This window comes from Excalfactoria chinensis, chromosome 4 (genome assembly GCF_039878825.1).
Source record: "Excalfactoria chinensis isolate bCotChi1 chromosome 4, bCotChi1.hap2, whole genome shotgun sequence".
NCBI classification, from domain to species: Eukaryota; Metazoa; Chordata; class Aves; order Galliformes; family Phasianidae; genus Excalfactoria; species Excalfactoria chinensis.
Window position 1 is genome coordinate 56,406,090 of NC_092828.1, and position 17,654 is coordinate 56,423,743.

A 17,654-nucleotide genomic window follows, 5' to 3' on the forward strand; every position below is an offset into this window, starting at 1 on the left:
AAAATGAATACTGGTTTTCATTTTGTAACACATTTTACATTACAAGAGCCTGTAAATGGCATTGCTTTTATCAAGTGGTAAGTCCAATGGCAGTGTGTGCTAACTACCAGTCTTATGCGATGATTCTAGAAGTAGCTTCCTGTTTGAGGGGATGCTATGGTTTAAGACAGTCATTGTGGATGGATGTGTTAGAAGAGTCAGGCTACAAAGCACAGATAGATTTTTGAGAGTTAAGTGGCTGAAGAGCCATTTCACAAGCTACATAAGTAATGTTGCTTCAGCACTTCAGTGGAAACCTAAAGTTATCTTTATGGATCTTAGTGGATTGTCCTTTCTTCTCTCCTTACACATATGTTTATTATGTAAACAAATGAACAGGTTAATGAAGCCTACCTTTTGTCATCATCCCCTACCTTTTGTCATCATCCACTACCTTGAAATACCCAAGAAATGTGGGTATAAGTAATGCTCTCCTTCTGCTGCCTGTGTTATTTATTACTGCAGTCTCAATACCCAGGTTTCTGTCTGGCTATATTTCTGCAATTACTTATAATTTTATCAAAGGAAGCAACAAGAGAGGTCAGTTCTCAGGTGATGCAGCGTGACAAATGAACAGAGGGGTCTGTCATATGATAATTTACAAAGCCGTTGGGAAGAAGTCTGTGGTTTCTCATATGACTTCTTAAGATTGATGCTAAGGGTGGAAAGGGCTGTTGCATAAGAGGAGGACAAAAGTTTGTCAGTTGTCTTTTAACTGCTGAGGCTTTAATGTTGTGGCCCCTTGGCAGGCAGGGAGGCAGAAGCCTTTATGTTTTTGAAGGTGGAGTTTTATCTGGTTTTGTAGAAGGTCTTGACAGGTCAGGGTTGATTACCCAAAAGGTCCCATCCAGTCTTATTGTTCCTAGCTAGAGGAGAAAGGTAGCCCACCTTTGTGAAACAAGTTTGTTTTGTAACTGACAAGTGTTATAACTGGGGAAAGGCCATCAGAGGGGTTTTGATATGAAAAGGAAAATAGAAGAGTTTTGACTGTTATCTATCTGCCACCATATTGGTGTACACTTGGCATTAGTGAAAGAATTTTCATGACTTGATTGGAAAAATGATATTTTCAAATTTGTAGGAAGGCCATTTTCCATCTGTTTGTCCAAATATTCTGCCCGTGTTAGTTTGAAACTCAGTGTTGTAGTAAATATCCAATAAAGACTTGCCAGAGAAGGATCACTTAGATTAAAAAAAGGATCTAAATTAGGTAACAGCCGGTAGAAATAAAACTTAACTGCCCCTTACATTACATAATGAAAGGTTTGAAACTTTTAAAATGTGTTTTTCTATTTTACTTATTTTCCAGGAATGCGTATTTGATCCTAGATTTTATTCTTTGACAGGACAGTGAAAGGCAAGATGCACAGAACTCTGAAAGTTTGCTGGATATGTTTCTGTTAGGTGTGCTGCACTTCAAGATGTAAATTTCAAAGAGAAAAATGGAACTTATGCTATGAAAGTGATACTTCCCACAAATACAAGTTTTATTTTTGATCTAAGTGATTTTTATCTTTGTGCATTCATTTTTTGTTTCATTTATGGAGAGCAGTTAGGAGCTGTATTATGCCTTGAAGTTTTTTTTTTTTAAAAAAAAAAAGTAGTATTTTGAATGCTGTAGGTGGGAGGTTTATTGTGTTGTTTGTTTGTTTGTTTGTTTTTAACTTTTTCAGTGTGGTTCATATTGTTAATATATTCATAAATGTTTTTGTTGTAATTCTGATAATTTCTGCAATAAGACATAATGCACATTTTAAATGATGTAAACATAGAATCATAGAGTGGCTTGGGTTAGAAGGGATCCTTAAGGATCATCAACTGCCAGCCTCCCTGCTGCAGACAGAGCTGCCAACCACTAAGTCATGTACTAGAGTTAAGTTGCACAGGGGCTCATGCAACCTGGCCTTGAACATCTCCAGGGACAGAGCACCCACAACCTTTCTGAGCAGCCTGTTCCAACACTTCACCACTCCCTCAGTGAAAGACTTCCTTTGTCATCTAATCTAAATCTTCCTTTTTTAAGTTTAAAACTACTCCCACTTGTCCTATCATTGTCTATCCATGTAAAAAGTTGTTTTCCATCGTGTTTATAATCTCACTTTAAATACTGGAAGGCAGTAATGAGGTCTTCCCTCAGCCTTTTCTCCAGATTGAACAAGCACAGTTCTTCCTGTCTTCACAGAAGAGGTGCTCCAGCCCTCTGAGCATCTTCATGGCTCTTCTCTGGACCTTATCCAAAAGTTCAACATCTTTCCTGTATTGGGAAACTCCAGATCTGGATACAGTACTCCAGATGGAACCTCATGACTTTTTTTTTTTCTTCTTCATATAGCAGAGGTTATTAAAGATTTACTTGGAGGTCGATCTTCTCATGGCAGAAACTAAAGTTGAAAAAATGTTTTGACAAACAAAGGGCCAACCATTATTGCTAGGTTTTATATGAATTATTTCAGTGAACATCCTTTTATTTGTAGTTCAGGTCTTGCTGTAGTTGAGTCTTCACCTCTTCTAAATCATGTTCACCATTACTTAGTAGCTGTGGTGAAAGCCATAAAAGTTCAATATACCTTCATGGGAGAAGGAGCTGGCAAAATAATAGTGCTCTTTGGCTGAATCCAAGTCCCAGCTGTTAAGTTCTACGTAAACTCATAGCAGAAGAAATTTAGGTCAGTCTTCAAAGTATGAAAAGAAAACCAACATGTGTTCGCTTAGTTATTAGCTCCTTTTATTTTAATCATTTAGAGGAGGCAGGCATTTTGGAAGGGCTAGCTTAAAATAGGCTCTTCATGTGTATTTATCAATAGGAATGTGTAGCAATAAAGACAATATGTTTTGGTTTTATGCTGTGTTAAATACTTTATTCAAAAATAAGATCATGGAGATAAAATACAGGGTAGTATGACATTTGGTAGGCATACAGATACTTCTACTCTGGCTAGTATTTCTAATTTGTTTTTTAAGATGTGATTTAAGTATTCCTGAGGTATTTTCATTTTTCATTCTGTTTCCTCTGCCTAATCTCATGAGATGTGATGTAGAATTGCTAGTAAAGTAAGTTTGTTTTTCAAGGCTTGACGGGAGGCAGGTGGGGGCAGCTGCATTTCCTTAGACATTGTTAAGTATGTGTTTAAATATTGAAAATGGGCCAAGAAATTCCAACTCATAGTTACATTTAGTGGCAGAATATAATACCACTGCCTTCAATAGCGAATATGTAAGAATGCACAACCCAAAGATCTATTTGTAAAATCTATTTGTAAAGCACAGACCTCACCAATAAAGACCTGTGTTTGAATATGAAAATCACATTCCTGAATTTACTTTCATGGCTTTAGGAGATAATAGAACAAATTTTTGATTACTAAATTAATTGTATGAAAGATATTTTTTTTAAAATACCATAAATTGGAATTACAAAGTAATCTATTAATAGTAATGGAAAGGAAGACTTGTTATAGTAGGTCAAGTTGTTGACTTTCAGATTAGTTCTTTTATATTTAGACAAAAATTAGCATTTATAGGGGTATCAGAAGACGTGTATTCATAGCAGTATTGCTGAAATCTCAGTACTAATATTATATTTTGAAACAAGGGTTATTTTTTCTTTAAAGTCTTGACATTGTATTCCATTACAAGCCTCTAGCAAGGCAGGTATAGGGAGCATAAAATGGCAAGTCACCATGAGGAGGTGTTTTCCTTCATCTAATGTACGCGACTGCCTTAATGCATTTAGTAGCAGCCTCTTAACTTTGAAATTAAGGACTGCAGTTTGGGCTGATGGCAGCCTTCAGTGCCATTGAAGACTAAAGCAAAGTACTTATTGAACTCATTGAGTACCTCAGCCTTCTCCATAACTCCCAAACTGTTGTGATCTGCCTCCCATTAGTCATAATTCTTCCCTCGCTTTTTCTGAGGCCAGAAATGATAACTACATGACAAAATACAGAGAGTTAGACAAAAACAAGAAATGAAATTATCTGCTATTACATGTTGGTTGCACAATTCAACTAGTAATGGATGGAGAAGCTCCTCTGTGCCAGGAAGAGGGAATGAGTATCTGCTCCATTCCTAGTTGTATATACCCGAACCAGAGGGAAGTTACTTACTATAGACAAGGCTTTGTCTTGGTGTGTTCCTGAACCAGGAAGGCATGGTGCAATTTTCAGTGTGAGCCAAGTGTCATAGAAAGAACAGAAGGTGAGTCACACTCACAGACTGACTGTCCTGGGAGTGTCTGATGAGTTAATCACAGGTAGGACAGTTCCCTCTGCCGTACCAGGGATTAAAAAGTATTGATTAAGAACTTTTTAAGCACTAGCTGTGAAATATGTTTTAATGTGGGCATATGAACTATTTTTATTAATGTGATTAAACAAATATTTTTTTTCACATAAGAAAGAGAAACTTAATACGATTTTTTTTTTTTTCTGGAGTATGTTGCTCAGTATGTTCCCACTTCAGGCAGCTGAACTTCTTCACTTTGCCATTCCATGTTGCTTCTGCAGCCATCTTCATCACCACTGTATTCAGGGTGAAATCACAGCATCTAGATTTTCAAGGTTAGCACCTGCAGATGACAGTAATCTCCTGGTCAAACATTTTGTAAGTACATATGCAGAGTAAATGGGCTTATTAATAGCTAGGTATTTGATCTGCTTAAATGTTCTTATTAATCTAGCTCATGTTTATTATATATATATACACATATATATACACACACACATATATATACACATACACATATATATACACACACAAACATATATAATTATATAATTTCATATATATATGTATATAAAATGCTATATATGTATACACAACCTGAAAATACAGCTTAAGAGGTCTTGCATTGTAGGACCACGTTAAACTGTCTAAGCAGTATGCATTTGGTAGTTCATTTCTCATGAAGAGCTGCATCAGTCTTTGTGCCTCCCAACCTATTTGGCTTTGTTTTGGGAGAATGGCTAGATTAATCTCTATGTGAAATGGGTGAAATTCAACATTAATTTAATTGGGAAAGCATGAGTTGCTATTGAATTTAAGGCATAGTTTACCCCAGTCTGAACTTAATTCAATATGTAATTAAACACATTTATAGCTTTAAGCATGCGAATAATTCTCTCGAAATTTATGGGGTCTAAGTGCAGTTGTGTGACTTTTGCCTGTCTGAAATGAACTGTAGGATTAGGACCCCTAATGTAAAGATTATGCTTCATAGAATGCCCAGCTTCATCTGTGTCCTTATTGGAAGCATTACTCACTGGTAACATCTTAGAATTAGTAAATATTGATATTTTAGAAACAGATAAATCCCAGAATTAGTAAATATTGATATTTTAGAAACAGATAAATACCAGCTTCTTTTCGTTTTGGAGGACTTTTACCTATTTGTTTTTACAAACATTTGGGAAAACAGCCCTGATGAGTCATAATGCATGTATTTTTGTGGTTTCAAGTCTGCCACATCAGTTTTCCAAGTGAATTTGGTTTGCAGTGCATGCTGAATACTGTAAACCATTTCTGAGGCAATATTTAAATGCATTTCCCTGGCAGCATAGAAATATAAATAAACATGCAGTGTTAACTTTGACTATTATTAATCTGAGTGAACTTCAAAAGTAGCTTAAAAAAACTGTGGAGTTATTTTTGTTGGATTTCAGAGTAGATCTGCTGTACAGATAGCAGTGTTTTATCAATCACACAATGAAAATAGAAGTAGAAACTGTGTTTGTTAAAGGCATTGTAGGGTTTTTATACTGATGTGCTAATCCATTCAGATTTTATTGTTAACATCTGTACTGAGTGATCAGAAGACTGATTACTTTAGGAAGCCTTGAGACAAATAATATCCAAATTTGTGTAAATAAATTTGATAAATGCATGTTAGAATGTAGAGAAACAGGCAGTTAAGCTATTGATAAAAGTAAAATAATTTTAAATGTGAGATATTAGTGTTCATTATTAAGATAATGTTTCAGATAAACACTGCATTGCTTAGCAAGAGCATCTCATTAATGAATGATAATGATATCTGTAAAGAGAAAGTAAGAGTACATGATAAATGAATTAGCTGATTATGACCTTCGTCTTTCCTCCATTTGAACCAGCTGCATAAATTTGTGATTGACATCTATAAACACTGCTTTCACTGCTGATAAAATCTTGCTTGCGTGTCAAGGAGTTTATGGCAAACTATTTTAATGGAATTTCCCAACTTATTATGGCAGTGTGCAAAATATCATTGAACAGAAACAATACTTTCTCTATTTTCTTATTGTTTGGTAAGTCACAGTAGGAAGAAGCAGCAGTAAGGTGGCTGTCATTGGTGTATGTTTGCAGCATCCAAGTATAACTCTTTGGTCACAGTTAATAGGAGTTGATTTTGTTGTTGTGATGCTTCTTGTTAGTGGTGTTGTCTGACCGAGTATGTTAGATTGAAGATGTTCGGTTTGGTAAATACTTCAAGTGTGTGCTGTGGTGTTTTTTTGTTTTGTTTTTGTTTTCTTTTTAGTGACAACTGTATAAAATCCTTGAGTCTCTATAGCAATTACATAGTACTGACAATCACACATTTGGTGGAATTCAGAATTTCAGCTTTACTGTTTTGCAGATAGGTCACTGAGTTGACAATATTCACAGATATATAAATGTATTTAAAGGGCTTAACTGAATTAAATTCATTTTAAAAGTTGTAAAAACTGCTCTTTCTGTTGAGACCAAATATCTTCATGTCTTTACCCGTTGCTTTTGACTCAAAGCTACTGTACTTTTACCAAAATCTTTAAAATGAAGCAAAAGTATCCAACTAGAAGTATCTGTCTGGTAGGGAAATGGATGTTTAGACTTAATTTGCTTTGTGTAAAAAAGCGTATCTCTTCTTCAGAATGTTACCTTTTACCAAATGTCTCCAGACCCTGATATTTGTTTCCTGTGTCAGGGCAGAGGGATGCTAAGGGTGTGACTGGCTACAGGGCTGGGATCACACTGCTGCATGCAGGGCTAAAGCAGGGGGGGACCTGTGTGCCCATCGGTCCCATGCCAGCAAATCTGTGCCTGAACTGCAGTGAGAGCCTGTAACAGCACAGAACCTGAATGGATTTCATTAACAGTTCTAACAGTTACTGTGGTGCTTCTGCGTTATTTTTATCTATTACTAAAAGTCTATTTGTGGAGCAATTGATGCATACTTAAAAAATGAGCTCTATTAAGAGAAAATGACCTTGGCAGGATTAAACCACCAGGCTTGTACTGTCAAAGAAGCCCAGCCTTCTGATTTTGACTCCTCTCTTTGACGGATGGATTCCAACAACAGCCATCCAGACAAGAACTGTTGTCGGTTTTGCAGTGTGACTGCTGTTTTGCTTCTTCTTGTTGTTTGTTTTATATAGAAATGAATGTATTTGTGCATATATCTGTGTAAAGATGAGCACCTACATGTGCCTTTTCATAGAAGTCTTCATTGTGACTGTAAGAGTGAGCTGTCTGCAGCAGGCCATTATACAGAAGTACATTTCAACAGTTGATTTTTGATCTCAGTGTCTGGAAGGAGACTCAGTTTTGCTGCCTACAATGTATTTCCTATTGTCTGTTGTTTTGATCTCTGTCACATAGTTTGGAAGTACCAATTACTTTCATATAGTAATATGGGAAAATGTTGTATTTAAATAAAATGCTTCTTTGTTATTTGCTTTTAAAAAGACATGATTTTGCAGTTCCTAAAGAACTTTGAGATGTGTTCCTATGTGTTTTAGTTTTCTTCCTTTTCTGCACCATCAAATCCCTCAGTAACTTCCTGCTTGCACACCTTCCTTTTCATAGTGCTGAGGATTCTTCTCTTTTCCATGTGCAGTTGTGCTTCCCATTCTCTAAAGAGCATCCTAACACTAGGAAATCACAGAGCACAGAGTCAACAAAGAGCCTTGAGAGCATTAACAAGGAGTATAAAATAAAAGCACTACCAAAGGGTACTTGGAATTGGGAGCCTTTCTTCTCAGAAGCTTAGAGCATACGTGTCCGTTCACTTTCAGGCAGAAGCTGGGACAGAAGAGGTGCCCCAGTTACTATGGGAATACAGGGGAGCTTGGCTTTTTTCCCTTTCCCCAAAAGATTTGAGAACTGCACTCTCATTAAGGTTGAGGAGAGGAGCTACATAGCTTGCTTTCTTGAAAATACACTTTTTTTTCCTTTCTACTTCTCTTAGGTCAGTTAACCAAATTATAGCTATTGTAGGTATCTTCTTAAAGACAGAGCTTCTTGAAAGTAGGATTTACTGTCTTCTGAACAGAACTCTTCCTGTATGTTAAGGATCAGCATAACTAAATCATGCTCCAGGCTTAGTATTGAGAATTACTGAAACAACCAGTACTGGCTCTTTGAGCTGCAGTTCATCAGGCTGCTGTTCTTGGCTACTAGTAGCCTTTAAATCATTAGCTTTGAGATCTTTATCATATTGCAGAAAATTATTCTGTCATCGTTTGTTACTTTGTTTGTTCATGGAGATTGCATAAGTTTTCCATGGTTGATCAAACGTAAATAACATAACAGATACTTAGCTGCCTAAAATCTTACAGAGGATTTAATAAACTACCAAAAATTCAACAGCAAAATTGATAACTGGAAACGTTACACTTTTGTTCATCTGCTGTAGCTGAGCATAAAGCTACTGTTTTGAAGAGTGAATCTGTAATTTAAATGCAGTATGTAAAACTGTCTTCTCTTAAAACAGTACATTCACCCAAACTGTGCATGTTACACCAGAACCTTGAGTATGTCACAATTCACAGTTATCCTTAAAAAACTCCATCAGAAGAAGTCATAAAAGGTATCCTACAAAAGTTTCATTTGGCAAGCGGAAGGAGCTCAGCTAGATTATGTTTTGCTTTTAAGTTGTTATTAAAATGAATGTGTATGCCTATGTGTTTGTAGCATATGCTGTAGTTCAACTGTGTTTTTAATAGCGGTATAACTGTTTTTCTTTATACTTTGCCAGATGAATTCTTTTCAGTTTGAAAACTGTTATGCTTGCATTCATCCCAAGAAATAATTATTTGGGGAAGCTTGCAAAAAAAATGTGTTTAAGCATTCTGTAAATAAGTAATGGATTTTATTTACTAACCGTGTTAATGAAAACTTCAGGGGAAAAGCTGGGATGGAGGACATGATGGCAGTGAAGCACAGTGGTGGTGCTTCGCTATGGAGACTCACTGTTTTAGGAAGGATCATTATAGCATCAGTTCTAATTTTCAGTCTTTATACCAGGCCAGGACTGGAGATAGCATTTTGCCTAGCGTGTATTTAAAATGAACTTACTTTCTTTGGCCTGTGCATAGTGGGGGAAGACCGTTCGCCATGAGTACTGTTTTATGTGCTGCTGTGAGAGAATGCAGAAAAAATTATAGGAACCTAAGGGAAATCAAGTCTTTGTTGGACGTGAAAGCATAAATTTTGTTGTTTTGCTTTTTGTGTTTTGTTGTTTGTTAGTTTGTTTGAGCCAGCTTTAGGTTTAGGACTTGCTTTTAAGACCTTCTGTAGTCAAGAAGAGTGCTATTAATTTCCATGGCACTTAGGCTCTTTGGAAAACAGATGTTTTTGATAGTTCCCCCAGGCCTAGCCATCATCGGTGCCCTGAGTAATGGACAGAATAGGAATAGAATCATGGAACCATCTAGGCTGGAAAAGACCTTTGAGTTCATCAGAGCAACCATCAACCTGACATACCAAGTCCCTTCACCAAGCCGTGTCACTTAGTGCCATGTCCACACATATCAGAAACACCTGTGTGGTCACTGACTCCATCCCTTCCTCAGACAGCCGGGAGCACACGTTTTGGGGTTAATTAGGCTAAAGGAGGGGTAGCTCAGGATACATGCAATGATGAAAGGACTTGTTGTCACATCTGATGGCTTTAGATCAGGTCTGATGTCAGGCTATTTTTATTTGATGCTGTCAGCATACTTAGAAAAGGAAGGGGAAAAAAGCGTGGCTAACTGAAAATAGACCGCACAGGGGAGGCACTGTATTGCAGGAGTGATTGCTTTCTAAATAAAGAATTTCTGTATCTCTTGAGAAAAATTAGGAAAAGGACCATGAATTTTCTGTTGGCCAACAGAAGAGAACCATCTGCTGGAGCTACAAATAATTGGCTGTGTTTAACAGCCAGTGGTGGACGGTCTCTGCTCCACCCAAGAGGAATTAGTTTATTCAGTGCAGGTGATTGAAAGTGGAAAAAAAAGCATACCATTGTTAAAGGAAGAGGAAAAAGAAAAGTGAGGATGGGGGAAAGCTGTTTAAAAAACAGAGTTATGGTTCCACAATGGCAGTATTTTTCTATTTCAAGTTTTTATCGTAAATTTCTCAAACTAATAAAATGCAAGTACATGCCATATAATGATGTTGGTGATTCATTAGCTTCATCTGTAGAGAGAAATACAACATTTTGGCACTTCCTTCTCTTTTTCCTTTCTTTCTTTGTGGTTTTCCATTTCTCTTCTGCAAACAGTTAAGACGAACTAAAGCATTCTCTGTTTTCCATTAGGTCTCATTTGCTACAGCTTTCTGCCTTTAAATTACTTCTGAACCACAGAATCTGGCAGGACTCATTGGAAGTCATTTGAGGACAACTACTTGATCTGGAGTACAGCCATGTACGGTACTTGAAGGCATAGAACAAAGCAGTATAAATTGAGATTATTTTACTAAATGTTTATGGCTCTTTCAGGGCAGCCAATAGAAATAAAGAAAAAAATCTTAATTAGGGCATAGTATGTAAATACTAACTTTTTATTGCATTGAGGAATGCTTTTACCTTCTCTGTCTGAAAACAAAGACCTTTTTAATGGCTTTTCCTTCATAGTGTCCCTAATCTAACATTCCTTATCTAATTGTTGGGGATTAGGTACATGTTTAAAAAAAAACAAAAAAAAACAGAACTGCTAACATCAGATGAATTGAAGAAGCAATTTAAGGAGGACTGGCTAGGTTAATAGATTAATCAAGCTTATGCAACTTCTCAGCTCAGGTTAAGCACCATACCAGAAAAAATGCATGTAGGAATTTTAATAATATCTCATAGGAGCCGGTTTAAACATTTTGGACCAATTCTTTCCTTGTATGTGTTCTTACAGCCTCGTTAGACCCTGTAAACTACTGTTAGGGATGCAAACACAAAGGAAATTCTTCCAGTCCACTTTAATGTATCTGAAAATGAGGTACGTTAGTAAAAGGAACAATGACGTAAGTAGTCTAGCAATATAATAATTATCATCAGAATATTTTACAGTGTACAATAAAATAATGCTGTCACTGGGGAAAGTGAGGCAATGCAAAGGGAGAAAGTGAGGTAATAAAAGTTTCAAGAAAGTCTGGGGTCAGGAGATGTGAGTTGTGCTCTCAGTTCCTGCCTGTTCCTCTAGATTCCTGTAGGCTATGCCATCCTTCCCCAGCATTTGACAGTCCTGGAGGCACTGTGTTCAATGTAATTTTGAAAGTGTGGCACAGACAGGGAGAAAGAGCATGGTAAGTAGTACAGTGTAATGTAGAATAACATTCCTGCTAACTCACTTAGCTGTTACACAATAGAGGAATTCAAGCCATGTAAACTGTTTTGCAAGGTGTTAGGTCACAGGTTTTTTTTTTTTTCCTCTTACCCATTACTGTTTATATTCTTTTTGCAGCAGTCTCTTTGTCTGTTCAAGAACTTGGAATATATAGAAACACGTTTTCAAAGCTTGACCAGTTACTTGAACTGAAATTGGGATGAACAAAGCTTTTGTACAGTCTCCCATGGGAAAAAAAGAGAGTGTCTGTGCAAACTGTATGGATAGATTATTCCTATTATGAGTGCTCATTTCCTTCCATGTTATAGGTTAGAAATTTTGGGTACAAATGGACAGTAGCTTGAACTCTTTAAGGAACTTGGATAAATTGACAGTGCTGAATGTTCTGTATACGGCTGCTATTTCTTGTAATACAAGGAGCAAATACAAAGTTAAGAATATTTAAGATAGATGAAACATTTTTATTTGTAGTATGAAGATATATCTGTAGCTGGAAGCAGTATGTTTACACTTAAAGCATGCAGTGGTTTTAGAACTTAGCAAGCAGTGCAGTTATTTAGGCTTTCAATTACATTGTAATCATTCTGTAGTTCTGCGGCTTCCTTACCTTTGGTAATAATGCAGTAATGAAAAAGATATGTAGTGTTTGAAAGATTAAAGTTCCCGATTTGATTAAAATACAGCAGTTATACCCGTCGGACAGTTGCCAACCATGTATGTTCCCTGCTTTTTTCTCAAGTTTACCATCTCCAGCTAAGGAGATGCTTGGGAAATGTCATCAGTATATCTGACCATCCTCATCATTCTAGGCTCAGTTTGCCTTACAGGCTGGCGTATTTGTACATTTGTCCCAAGTCAGAGCACAGACCTTTTGCAAGACGTGAATGCCTCCACTTATTGTGACTTTAGTGCAGACAAAGCAGTGCGCACAGGAAATCATATAAGCATTTTATAGACCCTGAGACAGTGTCCCAGATAGTAAGAGGGCATTTCAGAGAACTGCAAAAACCATAATGATACTTTTCACATATCCCTACAGTAATGTTTAATTTGTTGAAGACCCTTAATGAATATTTTTGTTTGTGTGGACCTAAAGCAGGCAAATGGTATCTTGATTAAAATAAACAAAACGCTAATGAGCAAGTATGAAGAAATATTGCTGATTTGATTTCATAGCCATGCTCTTTGGCTTTAGTATTTGCATGTCATGTAACTTTGTTTCCCTTACGCATCTTATAAATTAAGAGAATATTCCATGGAGAAGTAAGTTTTATTTATCTGGTAGCTATCTGAGGCTTAATTAGCCAAAGAAAAATTAGCCAGAAAATTAGTGTTGTGTGAAATACAGCAAGGGGTCACAGGGAAGGGAGTCTGTTTTTATCTATTACTTTACTAGTATGTAGAATGCTGTTTTCCTTCCTCTCCTAGTGCATGTTCAAATGTTGCCTCTCTTACTTCATTAGGCTGAATGTGGAATGTATTTAGATCTCAATCAGATACAATAGTAACATGTTCACTTTAGCTGTATGAATTTTCCCTGACTACTTTAAGTGATGCCAATTAAGCTCACAGCTACAGGAGTCACTTCAAATAAAAAGAAAGGGAAATGACCAAAAAGGCACAGAGCCGTCTTTGTGCGCTGAAGGTTTAGGAGGTATACAAGAAATGAATTCAACATTTTTCATTTGACTCACTAAAGCGCCAATTCAATATGCACTGATGAAAAGCTGCTTGATTTTGAAAGGTTATTCAGTCTCCTAAAGACAAATACCAAATTTGATTATGTTCTAACAATATTAAAGAGAGGACACTTAGTTGCTTCAGTCTTGGTTTTATGAAACAGAAGGGGCAACAGCTAAAATGTGAGGAGTGTTTCTCCCTTTTGAGTGTAGAGTTCATCAAGCTATATATGTAAAAAGAATTCATAATAAGCATAAAAGTAGCCAGGGAAGGTTCATCTCTTATCAAAAGCACTCTATAGAAAAATGTAAACATTACATTCTAAGTTGTGTACTGAAAAAAAGTTTAGCAAAGAGTATCTTTGTTTCTCTTCCAGTCAGAAATTCACCTTGTATGCTACTGAAGACTGACTGCAAGCTTTTCTTTGTTCTGCTTTGTATCTGGCAGCCCTTGTCTGCTTACCATGGGATCTCTGTGCTACAGAAAGTAGTAGTTCCTGGAAAAAAAAGTGAGAAGGTGGTTTTTGCAAATCCTTTAGATTATTATTATTATTATTATTATTATTATTATTATTATTATTTTATAAGTAGGGAGCTGTCTAAGTAGCAAGGGCAACCTGGAAGCATTCAGTACTCTTCTCATATGGGCTCAGCAGCAGAAGAATAAGAGTGAGAATGGAGCAATTCAGTGGTATTACTTAAGAGCATCATTGTCCTACCATTGTTGTATGATATCAGAGTAAGTGTTTGATTTGTTATTAGGGGAATACGTTTGAAATTACTGATTTTTTTCTGCAAAATGTGGACATCAGTTTAATGTAAGTATAATATAAAGAGAAGTGCAAAAACTACTTTGGATGTAGTTTTTAAATAAATAAATAAATAGCTACGGGATAAAGGAAATTAGAAATGAAAAGCAAAAGTGAATAAGTTTATTGTAGTCAGTGATAATCTCATTTAGAGTAGGATAGAAACACTATAATTGAAAAAGAAAAGGTTTGTGGAATTTAGCGGTGGCTGTAAACACACATAAAGGTAAGAACTGAAAAGAGAAGCAGGCTGGAGAAAGGGAATTCCAGACAGATGAGGCAGCACAGGCTGAAGGGCAACCCCAGCTGCGTGATCATGAGGATGGGATGGTGAGGAATGCATGAGTGGGCAGTAATTGGATGATGGACACGAGATTAGAGTCAGGGTGGAGTCGGGCCAAGAGGAGATTTTGAAAAAACAGGATGCTAAATATAAATGGGATTCAGACATTTACTGTGTCTAAGTGACATAATTGTGGCAGTTGCACTGTATTATTCTCTGGGAGGATGAAAGCTTTGTCCTTAAGGTTGTAAGTCACTGGGGCTGAGAGAAATAAATTGTATGAATGGAGGCAGGAAATGATAAAAACCAAAGTGGTGATATAGGCAGAGAAAGTAAGTAAATTCAGCTGTACTTAGATAGATATAAATGTAGAATAATTTGGAAACATTCCAAAATTAATTTTCACCTTTTTTTTGTTTGTTTGTTTTCCCCCCTTCTGTAAATATATAAAGCTGAAGACATTGTATTTTTATGGTAGGTGTTTTTTTGTTTTTTAGATCATCATACTCACTAACTCATTTTTCAACCCATCTGCTAACTTAACTGGGTTATCTCAAGGTCCATTAATTCATATTTAAAAACTGTCATTTGGATTCTTTGATCTGAATGTATTTTACATCCCCAGATAGCTTTATTACGAGAAATTGTGTTTCAGTGCTTGGGCAACTTCAGGGTTAATGTGCTTCAATCTTTGTTTTTATTAACTAGAAAAGAAAAAAAAGAGAAAAAGGTTTCAACATAACAGATTACTGCTGGTTGAAAAAATTTAATGTCTAATGATCAGGTGGTAAATACATACTTGTAATTGGAAATTAAGCCTAATTTAGGCTCATAAATTACTGACTTTTTCCATTTGTATACAACGTTGTGCAACTAATGAAACCACTTAACTCTAATATTTTGTGATTTTAGCCTACATTCTCCTTCAGATAATTTTTTCATGGACTGTGTTCATGGGTGTCCTTCATTTCTCCATAGTGGGCTTTTCCTTCGACCTGAAGGCACTGCAGGCATGCCCTCAGTGCAGTCCTGCAGTACCTCTATGCCCTGGGAGGGGTGGGCTGGCCATGTCTTGATTGCCCACTGCAGCTGTTACTTCAGCTGGAGGTCAGAAGTTGAGGAAGGAGAAATGCTCCTGAGGCCTCTGAGTGGAACAGGTACCTGTGGTGTTGCTGAGTGATGGAGGGCTGGGAATTAGGTTAGAGGCTTGATTTCTGAAGGAAGATGTTGAGGTGAGTTGGGATTTTTAGTCAGAGTTTGGCATGCTGAGCACAGTTGTTGAAGCACCCTGGTCTGTGTGGAGAGTAACAGCAAGCCCACTCTTGCAAAGGTGGCTGTGATTCCCCTGAGGTGGCAGATAATGTGGTCTCCTTTCAGAAGGGAACTTCCATCATTACATTGCTTTTATTTTATTTTATTTTATTTTATTTTATTTTATTTTATTTTATTTTATTTTATTTTTAGCACTTTAAAAAGTGAGTACATTCATGTATTGATCAACACAGCAAATGCTGTGAGGAAGCTAAGCAAAAGGCGGAAGAAATTGCCCCTGGGTCTGCAGTGCTGAATGGTAGTGCGAGGCTTGCTCCCTGCCTGCTCAACTGCTTTGTACTTCTGTACTTTCTTTTATGCTAGTATTATATTTTGGTTGGGAGTTTAAGATACAGAATGGTAAGGGTTTTTTTTATTTTTTTAATAAGCTCTTAGATGGAAAATCAAAATCAAATGTGGCATAATATAGCACTGAGTTCACTTGGGGGCCTCAGGCTGTACTGTATTACAAATAGTACTTGAAAGTCAGTGTATTCTGGTAACTTGACAGAAAAAAAAAACAAAACCAAAAAAACACAACACAAAAAACCTTTATTATTCTTTCAGGTTTTTCAGTAATGGATTTTTAACTTGTATTTTTTATTAGAGATACCTTATGATTTGCTGTTAAAATTTGTTGAAACCTTTAATGGATGAAACATAAACATACTTAATTGTTGGCACGCAGACTTCATGTAGCAAAAAGACTTTAATCTATATGTGTAAAACATTTCCAAATCACTTCAGTTTTTTTTTAAACTGGGACTAAATAATGGAAACAGCTACAGCTGTTGCATTTTGTCTGCGCTGTTGGTTTTTGCTGTGCTTTTTCCTCCATTTTATGTCATTCCTGCTACTACATCACCCCCAGGCTGCATGAGGTCAGCGGGTCAGGGCTGAGAACAGTCCTGGTCCTCCTGGATCTCTCAGAGGTGTACCAGGAGGAGTTTTTGGTTACTGATATTTCAGAAGAAGTGACGCTTAAATTATCATGTTGGGAAATCTGTGATATATCTGATGGTTTCTTTTTTTCCCACCCTTCCTTTCCATCTCTGTGCTTTTGCCTCCCTTTGATTTTTAATCCTCTGCAGCTGTGTATGACCACCAAGGTGCATCCCCAATTCCCCACACCTGTTAGTCTTTGTATTTCATAGAATGATTTGGATTGGAAGGGACCTTTAAGATTATCTTGTTCCAGCCCCACTGCTATAGGCAGAGACACCTCCCACTAGACCAGGTTGCTTAAAGTCTGGCCTTGAATGCTTCCAGGGAGGAAGCATCTGCAACCTGTTCCAGTGTCTCACCACCCTCACAGTAAAGATTTTCATCCTAGTATCTTGTATAAATCTGCCCTCTTCCAGTTTAAAGTCATTTCCCTTTGTCCCATCACTATGTGCTGTTATAAAAAGTCCCTCCCCAGCTTTCTGATAGGCCTCCCTTCAGGAACTGGAAGGCTGCTATAAGGTCCTCCCAGAGCCTTCTTTACTCCAGCCTTGACTCTTTCAGCCTGTCTTTGTAGGGGAGGTGTTCCAGCCTTCTGATCATTTTTGTGGCCCTTGTCTGGACCCACTCCAACCATTCCATGACCTTCTTGTATTGGGGGCCACAGAATTGGACACTGTGCTCCCGGTGGGGTCTAATGAGTGCAGTGAGGAGGGGCAGACTCCCTCAGTCTGCTGGTCACGCTTTGCCTGTTGAAATCCAGGATACAGTTGACCTGGGTGGCAAGCGCACATTGCTGGCTGACACTGAGTCTTTCACAAATCGATACCCCCAAATCCTTCTCCTCATGGCTGTTTTCAAGCCATTCTCTTCTTAGCCTGTATTTGTGCTTGGGATTGCCTTGACCCAAGTGTATTATCTTGTACTCAGCCTTGCTGAACTTCATGAGGTTGGCATGGGCCCACCTCTCAAGCCTGTCCAGATCTCTCTGGATAGCATCCCTTCCCTCTAGAGTGTCAGCTGTACCACTTAGCTT

The 17,654-nt window shown here is 37.2% G+C and overlaps 1 protein-coding gene across 6 annotated transcripts in view; it reads left to right on the plus strand.

The window, feature by feature from the left end:
* NR3C2 (nuclear receptor subfamily 3 group C member 2) overlaps window positions 1-17,654 on the plus strand; it is a 198,138-nt gene that overhangs the window by 48,044 nt on the left and 132,440 nt on the right. The window contains exon 1 of one of the 6 annotated variants that reach the window (XM_072334932.1): window positions 15,554-15,597. The exons of the other annotated variants lie outside the window; for them this stretch is intronic. Within the exon in view, the coding sequence (XP_072191033.1) occupies window positions 15,590-15,597 (8 nt within the window). The 5' untranslated portion in view covers window positions 15,554-15,589. Of the gene's footprint in view, window positions 1-15,553; window positions 15,598-17,654 lie in introns of those variants that run through there. 6 annotated transcript variants of the gene reach the window in all.